Raw genomic sequence first — 19,167 nt, forward strand, 5'->3', positions numbered from 1 at the left:
AGCTATTGGACAACAGAAACTAGACTTCAAGTGTTATACTGTAAAGGTTTCCTTAAAAAGCCAATTTAAAAAACCAGAACAAACAACGAACAAACAAGAAACCAGAGAACATTTTTTCTTGAAGGGAAGTAGGAAATTATTCTTTAAAAGTATAACTAAAGTTGTTGTTATGTACTATCAAATCACCTGAGACTAATAGTGACCTTATGTACTGTAGCTCTGAGCACTGTCAATCCTGAGCCAATCTTATTGTCTCCGACACATTTACCTCCATTGCTCCAGTTACTGAACAATGCATCTCATCCGGGTTTATTTTTCTCTCCTATGCTGTCCACGTGCTGTACAGAGGTAACTTGTGGTTGCTGTGAGATTGAACACTGTGACACTGATGTGGCAAATGTGTTAATGGTTACCCATGATGGACAGTGTTTGGTGGAGCTCCCCAATTAAAACAAGCTTGGAAGCAGGAGTGGCATCCACTTCCGTAAAAGTTTGCCTCCGGAAACCCTATGAACCTGGAGAAACGATGAAAGTTATACAGGTGTCCAGGTCTTTCGTTCATGAGTCTTTCATTCATGAGTCACCTACGACTCAACGGCACTTAACAACAAGAACAACATCATGCTGTCCTTCTACCCTTCCAAGCATGCTGTCCATCTTCAAGGACTTGTCCCTCCTGGCTACAGGCCCAAAGTATGTGAGACAGAGCTTCAAAATCATTGCCTCCAAAGAGAGGTTTATTTTTTGTTATGATAATATACACAGAATATATTTTCTTTCACAGCATTTTTTGATACAAGCTAAAGTTTAATTTTGGTTTTACAATTGAAAATAAAACTGATAGAACTGATATATATGGTAAATATTTTCTGCTTGGAGTGACAGCTTAAAAAATTCAGAAATGTAGAACTGTTTGAAATTTCCCAGTTAGTTTTTTACTAAGTGTATTAACATATCTCAGTAAAAATTTGATATATTATAAACATAATTATCCAGGTTAATTTGAGGTTAGCAAGTGTATACATTTCATTGTGACTTATCAAAAGGCCTGCAATTTATACTGTTTTAGGTTTATGAAGAATAAGAATTCCAGAACACAACTGTGCTCATGTGGCACCTGTATTACACCAAAAGACAGTAGTTCAAACAGAATAAAGTAATATGCATAGTTTAAAATTAAGTAAGGTGTGCATATCTGTTGTATCCTTTCTCCATATCTTTTCAATCTGTATGTTGTTGTTGTTGTTATATACGGCCGCGTCACCTATGACTCATAGCGACCCCATGTACAACAAACAGCCCTAAACCCTGCTCTATCCTGTGCCAATCTTTATTTTCTCTGATACACCTACCCCTCATTAACCCAGTCACTGAATCAATCCATCTCATCGAGAGTCTTCCTCTCCTGTTCTGTCCCTCCACCTCCCAAACATGACATCCCTCTCCCAGGACTGAACCCGCCTTGCAATATGTCCACAGTATGTCTGATGAAGCTTCAGAATACTTGCCTCCAAGGAGCTGTCTGGTTTCACCCTCTGCTGTACGAACTTTTTCGTTCTCTTAGGAGGCTATGGTGCATTCAATACTCTTCTCCAGCACCAAAGCTCAAAGGCATCAATTGTCCTTCTGTCCTCCCTAGTCATTGTCCAGGTCTCTGATGCATAGAAAGTAATTGCAAAGACCATGGCCTGTATCATGCGCACTTTAGTCTCCAGAGTGACATCATTGCTCTTCAGTACTTTGGAGAGGTCTCTGACAGAAGACTTTTCCAATGCACTACATCTTTTAATTTCCTGATTGCTGGTACCAAGAGGGTTGATTGTAGAGCCAAGCAAACAGAAGCTGTTAACAATTTCAATCTCTTCATCATCATCTATCATGATGCTGCCAAGCATACCAGTGGTGAGAATCGTTAATTTCTTGATGTTGAGCTTCAATCCATATTGAGGGCTGCAGTCCTTGACCTTTTGCAGCAAACACTATAGGTCCTCCTCAGTTCCAGGAAGCAGGGCTATGTCATCTGCATAATGCAGATTGTTGATGAGTCTACTTCCAATCCTGATGCCACACTTCTCCTCATAGAGCCCAGCCTTCCGGACAATCTGTTCCACATACAGATTAAAAAGATATGGAGATAGCACACATACTGAACAAATAATCAGAGAAGATTTATGAAGATGAATGGAGAAAACTCATCAACAGCCTGAAACAGGCAGATGACACAATCTAGTTACTGAAAGTGAAGAGAACTTAAAGCACTTACTGAAGATCAAAGGCTAACAGTCTTCAGTATGAATTACATATTAACATCATGAAAACAAAAATTCTTACAATTGGGCCAATCGGCAACATGATGATACAATGAAGAAACGGTTGAAGTCATCAAGGAATTTGTTTCGTTTTCATTGTAGCAGCAATCAAGAAACCAAAAGACATGCTACCTTGGGGAAAATTTGCTGTCAAGGATCTCTTGAAAGGTGTAAGAGCAACAATGTCAGTTTAAATATTAAAGTGTGCCTGACTCAGGCCAGGGTATTGTCAGTTGTTTCATATGCATCTGAAAGTCAGACCGTGACTAAAGGAAAGGAAAGAAGAATTGATGCCTTTGAGTTGTGTTGTTGGTGAAGAATATGATATCATATGGACTACCAACCCGTCCACCCTCCAAACATCTATGATGGAGGAAGTGCAGCCAGAGTGAAAGGTGAGTGAAGCTTCATTTCATGTCTTTTGGGCATGTTTCTAGGAGATACCAGTTGTTAGAAAAAGGCATCCTACTGGGAAAACTAGAGAGTCAGAGATAAAGAGGCCTAGCAAAGAGATGGATTGACAAAGTGGTTGCAACAATGAGTTTGAACATGGTGGAGACTGTAAGGGTGGCACAGGACAGGGCAAGGTTCTAATCTTTTGTGTTCTTATGGTTGTTATTATGAATTGTAGTTGACTTCACAACACCTAATTACTACAACAGCAAAACCAACCAACCAAGTATACTGTATTCATTGTTGTCAAGACAGCATCAACTCATAGCTGATCCTGCAATGGGTTTTCTGTGTCACTAAATCTAGTGAGGGGTGATTGTCCAACTTTGTCTTATTTAACAGTTCACATAAAAAAGCCCAAAGTTTGAGTTTCATCTGTGTCTAACTTATACTAATTTAAGCCTTGGCTCTCCTGATGTTTGGTTTCATTCACAGGTGCTATATTACACACTCACAAGTCCCTGGCAGAATAGCTTCAGGGGAAATATGCTGTCGTGATAATGTCCACTGAAGAAAAATCAAGCATGTATCTCATTTTTCTTTTCACAAGATGACTGTAACTTTTTCAAGGGTGATCCAGCAATGATCTCTCACATCTCATTGGCTAAAACTGCATCACATATGCCTTCAGAAAAAATGTTCCTGGCAAAGCAAATGTGACCACTATAATTAATTTAGGATAATTAGGAGTATACCCTTGATCTGAGTTTGTGCTGAAAACAAAATAAAACAAACAATTCCCCCCCACCCCAGTCAAATAAAACCCAAACCCCCTCCTATGCATTGCAGTCCCGTAGGAAACAACTCATAGCAGAGCCTGCATTGGGGTTCCAGGGTAAGTCACAGGAGAAGAGAATGTTATTCTTTCTCCCAAGGAGCTTCTGCTTGATTTGAAAAGCTAGAGAGGCACAGTCTTAGGGCTAGCAGTAAAATTCCCTTTTGACTAGAGCTCTTCTAAAGCACATAGCCACAAGAAGGGAGGAAAATCCTGAGATGGAATCAGTTTTATTGGAAAGAAGAAAGAGCAATGGCTACTGGGTAGCGAGCCAACAACATCTGTTATGGAATTGTGCTAAATGTAGCTGGGAAGGGCAGCGCTGTGGAGAACAAGTTGTCTTCCACAGTTCTTCTGAGGCTGAGTCTGTCTGGATGCTCTCTGACACTGGTATTTCTTCTCAAAATCATAGCTTTTCAGAAATTTGAGTTGAAAGGGCCTTTTTGAGACTCAGATTGCTAAATGTCTTTCCCAAAGTCACAAGATAATAAATTAATAACAAAGCAAAGGACAGGGCTTCTTGATTTACAGCACAGCGTGTTTTCTTTGACTTTTTATCTTTGAGATTTTAGAACTTCTGAAATTGCCTTTAAAACTCAAAGGCAAGCACTAGTCTCTTTTGTATTTAAAACGGCTTCGTAATACATGTATTTTATTTGTTCAGCCGCCTGGAGACAAAATCGAGTCTATCTCTCTGTGTTAAAAAGTCTGCTGAAGTCCCTATTCTGTTTTTATAGCATAGGATGAATCACTAGTGGGTTCCTCTTCACATTTGATACAAACTCCTCCCTCTTAACATCTCCTTCATTTGCTTCCCCATCTTCTTTTGTTCCATCTGTGACCAGTTTCCTGTTTCTAAATAGATTTTGTGGTCACCCTCTCTCTTTGGGATAGATCCTAGCCTCTCGTTACTTAGGCCGTGGTCTGTATTGTTTTTCCTAGTCAGCTGTGCTGTCCCACAACTCCACATTGTTATATGTCTCTAAATTGGGTTCTGGAATTGTTTTGGTAACTACTGCCTTGGGTGAGAGTCAAACTAATAATTAAAGGGCTGGAACAATTTCTTCTGTTACAAGTTCTCTCCTGTTTTTTTACAATCCGAGGGAAGCTGTTTTCTGTTTTTGCTGCATACAGTGTACTTATAACATGTAATTTATGATTTGCTACAAACATGAGTGCTTACGACTTGCTTTTTCTTTTTCTTCACTTCTAGGACAAGATGTTGATAAACATAAAAAGCATCTTATGGATGTTCTGTGCTTTAGTAGCAACTCATGCACTACATAAAGGTGAGTATGTGTAACAGTTACATTGGTGCTACTTGAAATCAAAAGTTGAAGACTTGAGCATAGAATGACAATGCTGCTTGATTGAGAATGAAATTTTTTTTAAAATATAATTAATGCTGAAAATTTTCTCCTGGCAATATAATTTGGCTAAAAATCATGTTTAAAATAAGAAAGCCAAAACAAAGTCGTAAACAACAGACATTTAAAGAAGTAAAGGGACTTTTAGTAATGCTCCACATTACTCTCCAATTGTTGAGCAAAGGCTCATAAATGACATTTGGAATATTCTTAAAATCCACCTTTTTTAATGCGACTTAAAGATTTTTCTAGTCACAAGAAAGATTATTTAACAGGTAAGAGAACTGTGACAACCAAGTTTTGGCTTGCCTTTTTCTTTTTTAAAGTAATTAAACTAAAAACTCACTGCAGTTGAATCTCAACCAACTCATAGTTGACTCTCCATTGGGTTTCCAAACTGGCCATCTTTCTGTCTTGTAGCTATTGGTGGATTGGAGCCACCAGAGTGGCATGGGCTTTAGAGTAACGTTGCAACTCCCTGCAGAGCTTCCCTTTGTATTATTTTCCCCCTGAGCTTTAGAGTTCATATTTACTTAATGAGCATTAATGTGTCAAATGTGTAAATGGTTACCCATGGCGGACAGTGTTTTGTGGAGCTCCCTCATCAAAACAAGCTTAGAAGCAGGAGTGGCATCCACTTCCATAATAGCTTGCCTCCGAAAACCCTATGGAACTGGAGAAAGCATGAAAGTCACACAAGTGTTGAGGACTTTCGTTCATAGGTTTGCTATTAGTCACTTATGACTCTACGGCACTTAACAACAACAACAATGAGTATTCTAGAATTCAAATTTTATTACTTAATGTATTGAAGGAACTATACATAAGAACTTTAATTAAGATCAAGTAGACAACACCAAGTTTTATTGTGTTGGCTTCTGCTTAGTATACCTCTCTAGACTCAGTTTTCACTTCTTCCCCATGCTCAGCCTATATCTCAGCTGTTCTGAAACAATTTCAGACATTTATTTTCATACTTCAATTTTCCACATGTAAAACTTCTTTCCTATTCTACAGTTCTGCTTCCATAACATATAACACTTAAGTAAGTCTGCCTGCCTGTCTGTCTATCTGTCTGTCTCTCTCTTTTTCTGTCCATCTGTTTATTTGCCATTACGAGCATTCTTTTGTGTTCCATGAGCCACAATGGACATACATTGTCCTAATTAATCTGTAATTTAATCTTTTACATTTTGGTAAACAAGCACTACACAAGTAAACGAACGAGGCAATTTCTGATTGATGGAAATAATAATGGAGCGACACCATCGAGAATGGGCTTGGCTATGGGGACGGCCGTTTTTAATTTTCTAGCAGAGTTCCTGGCACATTTCAGCACTTAATTATTTTATGTGTTGAGTTAATAAGTGAACTAGTAAGCAGGTAAGCAAATCATGGGTATCTGCATGAGCTTTTTAGATGGCTATTTGAGCATAAGTTCCACTTGTATGTTCATAGTCTTGGAGTTGTCCTCATGAACATAGTTAGATAATTAAGTACCCACATGTCAGAGAAAGAGAGGAAGACTCTCAATGAGATGGCTCGACATGATGGCTGCAGCATTGGGTTCGAGTTTGTCAAAGATGATGAGGAAGGCACAGGATAGACCAAGGGTCAGGTCTGCTGATCATAGATGGGGCTGCTGTGAGTCACACTACGGCACTTAACAATAACAACAACGATCACAGAGAGAAAAGGACAACAGCCTTCAATGCAGAGAGAGGGTATAGAAAAGATGTAGGAGTTAGTTGGGTAGGCAGTATTGGAAGGGAAATTACAGAAAAGTTTTTGGAAGATCCTTGAGGGAGAAAGTTGACATTCCTCCACTTTAAATACAGTTTCTAGACTTTCTACTTAAAACAAAGAAACAAGTCATAAAATCAGTGGCAAGTGGAATACTTATGTGGTAGTTCCTTGACAGTATTCTAATACAGAATAATTGACAGCGTGCAGTAATCTGAAGTGAACATTACTAATCTCATTGTCTGGAACAATGACAAGAAAGAAAAACAGAGATGGACTGTTGAAACAATTAGTCCAAAAGACTAATGATACCTCAAACTTCAACCTCCATGACCCGAAAACCAGGAGAACTAGATGGTTCCCGGCTCTTCCTGATGACCATTCTAGAAGGGATCACAATAGATTTGGAAAGCTGTGAATAAAATGGGGGGAAATCCCAAGCCAAATCAACAACATAAAAAAGGCCAAGATTATTGGTTCAGTAGAAACTAGGAGAAACCTTGAGACTGTGGTCTTTAGTCAACCTTCAAATCTAGAGCAGAACTCACTGTAAGGTGGCCAGTAGCACCAGAGAGGCACTCACCCATGGAAGTTCGAAAGAACAGTCTTTGCCTTAGGATAAATCCCTGAAGGGTAGAGAGAGGTAGGATAGACCACTAGAAATGAAAATTACATGGAGGAAATGGTAAGAATGCAATTACATTGTGAGTACTGTAATCAATGTTCTAAAAAGTAAGTGTATGAAGAATAAAACTGCTTTGTAAACTTTCACTCAAATTACAATAAAAATTAATTATAATAGCAACAATATTGAGTGATTTCTATGTGCCAGACTCTTTTCTAAGCATATGATAGGGTTATTCATATAACCATAACTTTCCCCCATTTTTCAGAGAAGGACATTTTAGCACAGAGCCTTGAGACTCAGCTAACGTGCACAATCGCACAGCAAGCCAGTAATGGTGCCAGGAATCGAACTCAGGCACTCAAGTTCCAGAACTCATATCCTTAAGCCCTGTGTTATACTTTACTCCAAGATTCAATTATTTGAAAATTGATCATTATTATTAGGAGATAGAATTATCAATGCGTTAATTTCAGAAGAATTTAATTTTTTCAAATAAGATGCACAGCAGAAAAATGTATGATTTACACAAAACAAATTTACCAAGTCTGAAGTAATGATTACAGCAGCAATCTGTTGAATGAAGACAAGGAATTTTAATTTTAAAATTTTCACTTGTTTATTCCAAGGTCCTCAAGAGATCAAGGAGAAAAATGAATGAATGCATTATGTACTGATTATTGACTTTAACATTTGAGAAGCTCTTTGCTTTAGCAATTTCCATTATATTAAATGACAAACTGTGCTAATCAGAAATTGTCTTTCACTAATCTAGTTATTTACATATTCTTCAAAGAGTAAAGAGATGGAGTCATGCATAGTCATGAGTCACTGAATGAATGAGAGTGATATTTATCAGTTGAGAGTGATAAATTCCCATATTCTCAATCTGACATCTATTTGGCCAAGATTTCTCTCTGCATGTATGTGTGTGTGTGTTTGGTCAAATTGTGCAGATGGAGTTTATGTCATAATCCTTAGTTGGCAGAATTCACTGACAGAGAATGAAGGATAATTGATCATTCATTATTTAGATCTTTCTCCTTTACAATACTTTCTCCCTTTATAGTACTCATTTAGACTAAAACCATCTGGTGGCAACAGGAAGTTTTTGTTAAGATTAATTTTTATTCTTTGTATTGTTGGACTTTCACACAAGTTCCTGCAGGTAGCAGGCTTTTTTTTTTTAAGGATAGCATGATGCACTCAACTAAGTTTTTAAAAAAACATTTCTTTAACAATGAGGGAGTTTTTCTTTTTCTTTTCAAGGTGAAGAGTGATTTGTGGGGAGGGAATGGACAGGGACAAAGTGCAGCAATGAATGATTGGAAATAATAAGTCTTTGTAAACTGTCATTAAAATTAATTAAAAAAAAGAAATTAAAAAATTCTTTTTTATTTTGTTTTTTCAGTTTTTAAAAAATATTTTTATTGGTTTTCATATAATAATTCCTTTGCATTAGGTTATATACATACACTCTATTTTCTATTTTTTGTTGGTTTGCTTATAAAGTTTATATACATTGTGTTTCACACTATTTTTCATTCACATTGCGTTTCTTGCAAGCATTCTCCTGCATTATGTTTTATAATATTAATTACTATTGGACCATGTCCATAATTACCCTGTCTTTTTTGCCTGGATCCTTCCCATTTGCTTCCCTTCTCTCTCCAGTCACCAAACTGTGCAGCCCTGTGGTTTCGCACTTACCTGTCCTCACCCCTCCATAAAACATTTTGATGCAGAGAATTTATTTCTAGTTACCCAGTGCTCTTATTACCCTCAGGAACCAAGATTGAGTATACAAAAAAATGCCCATCTCTCTCCCTTGTAGCCACAGTTTGATTCAGGCTACCAGAGAAGCAACACCTTTGATTAGCAGTGCAACTCCTTACGGACTGTTACTGCTGTTGTTGTTGTTAGGTGTCATCAAGTCCAGTGTGGCCCATAGCAACCCAGTGAACAACAAATCTGAAGCCTGTTCTATCTTGTGCCGTCCTCACAATCCATGACAAACTTGAGCCCATTGCTGCAGTCGCTGTGTCAATCCACCTGGTTGAAGGTCTTCTTCTCCTTCACCATTCCTATACCTTTCCAATCATGATGTCATTCTTCAAAGAGTAACCTCTTCTAGCAGTATGGCCCAAAGTATGTAAGACAAAGCTTTAACATCTTTGCCTCCAGTGCACATTCTGACTGCACCTTCTTCAAGATGTGTATCGGTTTGTTTGTTTTTATTTTGGCAGTCAATGAGATTTTCAGCACTCCTCTCTAACACCATAGCTCAAAGGCTTCAGTTTTTCTTCTGTCATCCTTAGTCATTATCTGGCTGTCAGATGCACAGCAAGTGACAGAAAAAACCATGGCCTGAATCAGGCACACCTTAATTCTCACACTGACATTCTGCAGATTAATATTTTAGGATGTTTAGGAGAACAGTAGAAGGGTACACTGTAGGTGAAATTTTTGGCAGCAAACCAAAAGGTTGGATGTTCAAATTCACCAGTTTCTCTAAAAGAGAACAATCTGAGAGCCTTCTGTAAAGATTTGCAGTCTTGGAAGCCCAATGGGGCAGTACTGTTTTGTCTTACAGGGTTATTATGAGTCTGAATTGACTCCATGGCGGTGAGTTTAGGTGTTGAGTAGCCAACTTTCCCATCAGGAGACAATCAAGAGATTGAGTTTCACTGTAAAATTATTGCAGCTGCATTTGCCATTATGATGAAAGCCTTTGGTTCAAGCACAGGGCCTGAGAGAATTCTTCAAGTATCAGACTAATCCTAGTTCCAATTCAAATAAGTCCTTTTTTACAGAAGCCTCTCACTTCTTCATTCCATTTGGATTTTTTTCCTAAAGCATTGCAGAAGTTATTTTGCAAGTTTTAAATCTTCTGATCTGTAGATATAATTTGCATCTTTCAATTGCTTTCTATCCTTTTGCTGGTGTGTACTGCTTAGCATGCTGGCCCACAAACTAAAAGGTTGGCTGTTTAACTCCAGCCACTCTAAGGAAGAAAGATAAAACTCCTGTAAAACTTTACAGCTTTGGAATCCCTTTGGATGGTCATCATTATAAGTTGGAACTAACTCATCATCACTGGAAATTGTTTTTATTCTCTGTATGTAAAATCATTTTAATTGTTTCACAGATTGAAAATATAAACTGAAGCGCTGCCAAAAATTTCTTGTCCAATTACATATCTAAGACATACTAGTTTTTAAAAGTCTGTTCATCTGGCATTTTCTCTTTCCTCTAGTCAAAGTGGAAAAAAACTCCGTTAAGGGCTCTCTCTCTGGAAAAGTCAACCTACCCTGCCATTTTTCCACCATGCCTACCTTACCACCAAGCTACAACGCAACCAGTGAATTTCTTCGAATAAAATGGTCTAAGATAGAAGTGGACAAAAGTGGAAAGGATTTAAAGGAAACGACTGTTCTAGTGGCCCAAAATGGGAACATCAAGATCGGCCAGGATTACAAAGGAAGGGTGTCTGTTCCGACGCATCCGGAAGACGTGGGTGATGCCTCTCTCACCATGGTCAAGCTCCGCGCAAGTGACGCTGGTCTCTACCGCTGCGATGTCATGTATGGGATTGAAGACACGCAAGACACAGTGTCACTGGCTGTGGAAGGTAAGGCTTTTGGAATATATGTGTAAGGCCTTAGTGTAACAAGATACCTGATTCAAAAGCACTGTGAAGGGGGCATTAAAAAGTAAGTTTGTTATTTAGTATTTAGAAAAATGGGGGAGGGAAAGAATCACTTAAATCAGCACTCCATGTTTTTGTTATGCAGCTCTGGGATCATCAGAAGTGACTTTTTTTGTTTGAGTCTTAAAAATCAACCATATTGATTAAAGGTAGTAAAGGCTGTTATTAGGTCCCATCAAGCTGATTCCAGCTCATAGTGACCCGTAAATGACAGAGTAGAAGTGCCCAAAAGGTTTCTAGGCTGCTATGAAAGTATTTGGCAGCTAATCAAAATGTTGGAAGTTCGAATCCACCAGCTCCTTCAAAAGACAACAATTTGAAAACTTTCTGTAAAGATTTATAGTTTACAGGAGTAGATCCCTAAGTTCTTTTCTCCCACAGACCCTCAAGTGGATTTGAACTACCAACTGTTAGGTTAGCAGCTAAGCTAACTTAAGACCAGATACCATAAGAGATTCTTAAGTAAAGTATGTGTTACTGTGTGCCAAATGTACTGAAAATAATAAATACCTCAGAACATGATAAATGGTGCACTATTCATTATTTCAGCATTGAGATTAGCAATCTTTTCAATTCTATAAAGCCAGCTCAAGATTTTAAAATACTGATTTATTTATATGTCAACTTATTTTCTCATACTTTTAATAACATTTTTAAACCCTTTGACTTTGCTTTTGATATTAAAACTTCTATATGATATTGAAAAATCAAGGTATTTGAGTGATAATTACTATGATACATTTTAAATTGTCCATATTAAAGAATTACTGAGTTGGATAAAACAAAGAGTCTAGGACAGTGGTTTTTAAGGGTAAGGCACCTGTTGTTATCCATCAGGTCTTACAATGAGACATTTTAGTTGAGTTTCACATTATTCCCTGAGTGGTAGTTTATATGTCATTTGTATTTAAGTTAGGAAACAAAGCAAAGAAAAATTGCTTTAATTGGGTACACACGTAATACCATAGCTCTTGCAAGGATCTCATTTTGGCAAGTCATTAAGCAAAATTCTCACACCCAGACATGATGAAACAGATTTTCTTCCCCTCATCCATTTTTCTATAAAATATTTACCTTTCAGAAATATATCCATAGGATTTATGAAATCTCTTTCTTGTGTGGCCAAAAGTAAAGACATTATATTTCAGATGCAACAAATCAAACCTTTTACATCCTTTCACATTTAGATTCTATTTATTCCTTTTATAAATATATTTTTTGTTACCTGAGCATCCATTAAATATCCTGAGCTCATTTGAATTTTTTTTTTGGAAAAAAATATTTTTTATGACCTGAGAACGTTCTACTGTGATCTTTATTATTGTGAATATATACATATATAAATACATATTTAACTCTTAAGGGATTTACCAACTTCTTACATTTTTTGTTATTAAAGAATTAGCAATGGATTTGCCCCTTGTCCCTCTGAAACAATGAAAATCCTCCAGTTAATCTCCTTAGCCCCATGGGGTCTTCAAATCATTCCAACAATTACACATACTTATATATCCCTGCCTTGGTCATGGGGGCCCTTGTGTGCCTTTTTTTACCACCGATCTTTAGTGTACACGCAGGATTTTTAATTACCAAGGAGACTGTTTGAAGCTTTGATCAACATCAGTGAATTTAAAGCCACCGAGATTCTTGTTTAGGCCTTAGAGCTTTACAATAGACTTTCTCTCTTACTTACCACATAGCCTCGTACCCTTCCTGGCAAGTTTAGAAAGCTCTCTAAATGTAGGGATGCTGATCAGAGGTGCTTGTCTAGGCCTCACTAATACATGCCCTCCCCTCCCTCCAGTTACTGTATTGGCAAACATTTTTCCAAAAGGGAGCTCATGAAAGGATGGCAGTAGGGAAATAATTTTATAGTTCGAAGTCAAACTGTGGGTGATACTGGGTTATCAGCCCTAAGAAATTACTTGGAATACAAGGAGAATGGGAAAATGCCTTGGGAACCACAATTCATTACAAATAGTAACCACAACAAAGCCATCTTAAATAATTGGTAAGGATAATTTTAATCTCCATCCTAATAAAATCTCATTGTAAGACCCATTTCCCCCAATTTCCTCTTTCCTGTGGTTCCCCAAGCTTAACTAACCTTGTAGAAATAGTCACTCACTCACTTGTTGCCAGAGTCAGAACCAACTCATAAATAAATCTCCATTTAGCTTCCTACTTTGTCAACTGCGGAGAGAGTGCCAGTCTCTCTCGCTTGGAGCTTCTGGTGATTAGAACAGCCAGGGAGGCCCAGCCTTTGGTTTAGCAGCCCAGCTCCCTATTAATTGCACCACAGAGCTCCTTCTGTAGAAATGAAGCACCGTTTAGTGCACCAAAGGAGAGATGTTCTTATTGAAGTAGAAGAAAGCACCTAAACATCTCGCCAGTTCTGCTCTTTCCTCACCCCTTTAACAATGCCTAGAGCCTTGGAGACAAGTCCAGGAGCCCCTAAAACACAACAAAGTGGAATTTGAAGTCAGCACCTCGATATCTGGCTTCATACCAAGGGATTCCAGAGAACTTCATTTCAGGCCTTTCTTGAGACAAAAATCATACGTTTTATCTATCATAGGAAAGACCCTTAATTTTGCTGATGAAGTATTGATCATGATTGGGTATGATGTAGTAGCCTATGCAGCATTTCTACACCCTCTACTTAATTTGACCTTCACAGGAATCAAATAGCATAAACATTATTAGTTCTATTTTATAGGGAAGGAAGTGAAGGCATATGTGATTCAGGAACATAGTATGAATTGAAGACTTGTAATTCATACTGTTTTTGGTGATTTCTTGAATAATTAATCATTTAGGCATGAATCCTGAAAATGGTGGTAAGAATCCTGTGAGGAATGGCAGTGTCTTTTCCAGTCTGATATATCATCTCGAGGCTCCCAGGTGTAACAGAGGGTTTACTATCAGCAGCTAACATGATGGCTGGTGTTCCAAACCCACCGGGTGGTGCCGTGGAAGAAAAGCCTGCCAAATGTGCCTTCACAAAATTACAGTCAAAGAAACTGTGCATCAGTTTTACTCTGTAACACATGGGTTTCTTGTGAGTCAGATCTGACTTGACAGCAATGGCTTTTTGTTTTCAGGAGGTAAATACGTCATTGGTTTTTGTTTGGAAGAAAAGATGGTAGTAAAAGTTTATTTGAGACAAATAACTATTTCATGTTTCTATGGATTTGCCCTGGGCACAGTCATGAACCAGGGAAGTTCATCTTGTGACCCTCTTAAACCTTATTTTTTTCTGGAGCACCTACTCTTTTTAAGTGCCCAGAGTGACCATGATAAATATTTCCTGGGAGAAAGAACAACTTATGGTTAGACACTTGTTATGTACAGTGGGGTTAGAATCGATTCATACTTCACCCTCCAGTGGGTTTTCAGAGGAGATAAATCACATGGGAGGAAACTGACCATCTTTCTCCAGAGGAGAAGCTGGTGGATTCAAACCCTGTACCTTTGAGTTGGCAGCGCAACTCCTTACCCCTAAGCTGTGGCTAGCTATTTAGTCACTTAAGTCTCCTTCTTGAATTGTTTACATACTAACAGGTGATATCTGGAAACTTTCTGATGCAGAGGAATGGGAAGCATGAGTAATGGGCATTTTGTTGTTGTTAGGTGCCACTGAGTCAGAACCGATGCCAGCGGGTTTTCACATTGGAAAAGACGGCCTTTCTTTCTCCCATGAAGCAGCTGATGAATTCAAACCACGTGCCTTTGGTTTAATAGCACAAATCCTTACCACTAAGCCACGGGAGCTCCGTGATAGGCATATTGGAGCTCTTCAAATCAGCTAATGGTGATTTACATAATTTTGGCTTTGTTGTTGTTGTTATGTGCCATCGAGTCACCTGCATACAGAATAATAAAAAAAGAGTATATAAAATAAGTAAAAAGTTATCATGATGGTATTACTAGTTTTATAACTTTAAGAAATAAAAATTTTAACTTGGATATGGGAAAACAATAAGAATTGACTGCAGAATCAAACATTTGCAAAACAACGATCACTTTATCACAGTGGTACAAAATAGATCCAGCTTCAACAAATACTGAAAGACTCCCCCATGCATGACAAATATAAACACCTCTGCAAGTGTCTGCCTTTCCCAGATAGAACGACAGTTCTACGGGACATGATCAGGAAAACTAATTGTTTCCTATTTTTCTAAGTCATCTGTCTAATCGTGATGGTATTACTTTTCTAATTAATGCAATACATTTCTCTAGTGAGAAATTTTGTACAAGGTGGGAGATCTAAATATTCTCCTGACTGCTTGCTGGTGTCTTTGCAGGAGTTGTGTTCCACTACAGGGCTGCAACCAGCAGGTATACCTTGAATTTTGAGGCAGCAAAGGCGGCCTGCTTGAACATCGGTGCTGTCATCGCAAACCCAGAGCAGCTCCTTGCCGCCTATGAAGATGGATTTGAGCAGTGTGATGCAGGCTGGCTCTCTGACCAGACCGTTAGGTGAGAGGCCCGGGGGGGCCAGTAGACTTTATCACATTAATCAAATGTGAGTGAAAATGCCACTTAATATTCATATATTTTCCCAGATACCCCATCCGGACTCCCCGAGAAGGCTGCTATGGAGATATGATGGGAAAGGAAGGAGTCAGGACCTACGGATTTCGATCTCCTCTGGAAACCTATGATGTGTATTGCTACGTGGATCATCTGGATGGTAGGATGTTGACAGTTTTAGAATTTCTTTCGCATTAAGAAAATTTAGGAAGGGACACCTTGGACTGTTATAAATGCTTGTGTTTGTGTGGCTTCCAAACAGCAGCTTTTAGGCCCAATGGCCATATGATTCTGTGGTAAAATAGGCTTAAATTAAAGCAGAAGGCGAGGGAGGGGTGTGTAAATGGTTATGCAGATTTGAAATGTCTTCCAGTTAATGGCAGGTTTTCTTTCTTCCTGCTGCTTTTGGGCTGTTTCCAGTACACTTTTAGAGCATTAAGAATAGAAAGCTATAATAGGATGGCACCTATTCTAGTGAGAACTCCAGATAAAAAAGCCTGTAATGACAATCTATTTGAGAAGCCAAGTACTGATATTTGCAATGAAAAAATTAAACTCCTCAAAGTTCAACTGCGTAATGCTGCAAACTAGCGCAAGAAAGATTGGAATGTTTCACATCTCCTTACATCCATTTTGTTGCAGCAATGTGCAAAGGGATCATTTATTTATTCAATCTATTAATACATTAGAAGTACACTTACTGATAGGTACTCTCCTAAATCAAACCAAGCCCATTGCTACTGAACCAAGTCCGACTCATAGTATTGGATTTCTAAGATGCCCTGTCTTTGTCCTGCAGAACAGCAGGTAGATTTGTATCATTGATCATTCAGTTAGCAGCCCGACACTACATCGGTCAGTCTCCTTAGAGTCTCTGCTGTTGTTATGTGCTGTCAAGTTGCCTGTGACTCATAGCAACCCTATATACAACAGCTCTGAAGCCTACTCTATCTTGAGTCAACCTTATTGTCTCTAACACACTTACACCCATTGCCCCAGTCACTGAGCCAGTCCTTCTCATTGAGGGTCTTTCTCTCTTGCGCTGTCCCTCCACCCTCCCAAGCATGATGTCTTCTCCAAGGACTGGTCCCTCCTTGCAAAATGTCCAAAGTATGTCAGACAGAAGTTCAGAATCCTTACCTCCAAGGAGCAACATGGCTTCACCCTCTCCAGGATTAACCAGTTTTGTTCTCCTGGCAGTCCATAGTATATTTAGTACTCTTCTCCAGCACCATAGCTCAAAGGCATCAGTTCTCTTTCTATCATCCCTAGTCATTGTCCAGCTTTCTGATGCATGGCACATAACTGCAAGGACTGTAGCTTGGATCAGATGCACCTTAGGCTTCAAATTGACATCATTGCTCTTCAGTACTCTGTAGTATTACTAATCTGTAGTCCCTGACAGCAGACTTTCCCAGTGCAGTTCATCTTTTGATTTCCTGGATGCTAATGCCAAGAGCAGGAGTGGCATCTACTTTCTAAATAACATGCCTCCGGAAACTCTAAGAACTTTTATATATATTGATAGTTGTAGAAGGGCTTCAGGCCTTTCGTTTACAGGGTCACTATGAGTTGTGCTTGACTCAAGCAATCAACAACAACAGTACCGAAAGTGTTGATTATGGAGCCAAGAAAGCTAGAACCGTTAACAATCTCAATCTCTTCACCATCATGATGTTGCCGGTTGGCCCAGTAGTGAGAATCTTTGTCTTCTTAATGTTGAGCTTCAGTCCATATTGAAGGCAGCAGTCCTTGACCTTCTGCAGCAAATGCTTCAGGTCCTCCTCAGTTTCATCAAGCAAGGTTATGTTATCTGCATAATGCAGATTGTTAATGTGTCTTCTTCCAATCCTAATGCCACATTCGTCCTCACAGAGCCTAGCCTCCTAGATGATCTGTTTCGCATATAGATTGAAGAAGTTCTCTACTAGTCACTACTAATAGGAGGATGAGGCCAATACTGTGTAGGTCATGCTAGTTACTATGTAGCTCTTGCTTTCAAAGTACTTGGAGTTCAGTTGGCTTTGCCACCTCTTTGTAAACCAAGACACTGCTGTTGTTGTTGTTGTTGTTGTTATGTACTGATGAATTGCCTGTGACTCATAATGACCGTATGTATAACAGCCCTAAACCCTACTCTATCCTGTGCCAATCTCACTGTCTCTAACACACTTATCCCAACTACCCCAGTCACTGAATCAGTCCTCCTCATAGAGGGTCTTCCCCTCCTGCGCTGTCCCTCCACCCTCCCAAGCATGACGTCCTTCTACAAGGACTGATCCTTCCTCGCAACATGTCCAAAATATGTCAGATGAAGCTTCAGCATCCTTGCCTCCAATAAGCAACCTGGTTTAACCCTCTCCAGGATGAACTTGTTCTCTTCGCAGTCCATGATACATTCAAGACTCTTCTCCAACACCACAGCTCAAAGGCATCAATTCTCCTTCTCTGATCCCTAGTCATTGTCCAGCTCTCTGATGCATAGCAAGTGATTGCAAATGGCCTGTATCAGGTGCATCTTAGTCTCCAGAGTGACACCATTGCTCTTCAGTAACTTTAGAGAGGTCCCTAACAGCAGACTTTCCCACTGAAATACGTCTTTTAATTTCCTGGCTGCTGGTGCCAAGAGTGTTGACTGTGGAGCCAAGCAAACTACAGTTGTTAACAATCTCAATCTCTTCACCATCTATCCTGATGCTGCCAATCGGCCCAGTGGTGAGAATCTTTGTCTTCTTGATATTGAGCTTCAATCCATATTGAAGGCTGCAGTCCTTGATCTTCTACAGCAAATGCTTCAGGTCCTCCTCAGTTTCAGCAAGCAGTGTTGTGTCAGCTGAATAACACAGATTGTTGATGAGTCTTCCTCCAATCCTGATGCCACACTTCTCATATAGTCTAGCCTCTTGGATAATGTGTTCTGCATATAGGTTGAAAAGGTATGGAGATAGGACACATCCCTAGCTATTTTAATTTGTATCTAGCAACAAAGAGAAAACATATACAAGCTAAACTGTGGTTACTATGAATAAAACCAGATCTTTTATCTTTCCTTTATTTTGAGTTTTATTGACTCGTGGAGCACTCTGGTTATAGGAAGTGCATTTGGCTATTGCTATTTCTGGAGTAGCAAACCAAAAGAACAGACAAATCCATTATAGAAGAAATACAACCAAGGTGCTCCTTAGAAGCAAAAATGCTGCAACTTTGTCTCATCTACTTTGAGCATGTTGTCAAGAGGGCCAGCCATTGGTAAAAGATCTCATGCTGTTTTGAAAGGTAGTGGGTCAACAAAAGAGAAGACTCTCAATGATATGATTGTGACACAGTGACTGCCACGGTGGGCTTGAGCATGGCAAGGGTTATGAGGATAGTGCAAGCTTTCACTTTGTGGTCAAATAGGGTCACTGTGAGTTTGTAATCAACTTGACGATGGTACCTAACAACTTGAGTGTGTCAGAGATTGTGAGGATGGCTTGGAATAGGGCAGTGTTCAGATCGGTTGTTCACAGGGTCACAATGACTCATGCTCAACTGGATGGCACCTAACAACAATAATAACACCATTTATGTAAGGTGGAAACTTCCATCACTATTGCCTTAATTTAGAATAATATCCATCAGAGTTATACAAATTTATGGGATGCTAG

At 39.0% G+C, this 19,167-nt stretch overlaps 1 protein-coding gene across 4 annotated transcripts in view; it reads left to right on the top strand.

Annotated features, from left to right (window-relative positions):
* Window positions 1-19,167, top strand: part of VCAN (versican) — a 151,955-nt gene that overhangs the window by 15,309 nt on the left and 117,479 nt on the right. For 3 of the 4 annotated variants that reach the window (XM_006889868.1, XM_006889870.1, XM_006889869.1), the window contains exons 1-4: window positions 4,757-4,826; window positions 10,529-10,903; window positions 15,292-15,466; window positions 15,553-15,680. In XM_006889868.1, coding sequence (XP_006889930.1) covers window positions 4,757-4,826; window positions 10,529-10,903; window positions 15,292-15,466; window positions 15,553-15,680 — 748 coding nt within the window. Of the gene's footprint in view, window positions 1-4,750; window positions 4,827-10,528; window positions 10,904-15,291; window positions 15,467-15,552; window positions 15,681-19,167 lie in introns of those variants that run through there. The other variant, XM_006889871.1, reaches the window with a different exon arrangement.

The sequence above is a fragment of the Elephantulus edwardii genome, unplaced genomic scaffold (genome assembly GCF_000299155.1).
Source record: "Elephantulus edwardii isolate Elephantulus edwardi_28Jun2011 unplaced genomic scaffold, EleEdw1.0 scaffold00082, whole genome shotgun sequence".
Classification (NCBI taxonomy): Eukaryota; Metazoa; Chordata; class Mammalia; order Macroscelidea; family Macroscelididae; genus Elephantulus; species Elephantulus edwardii.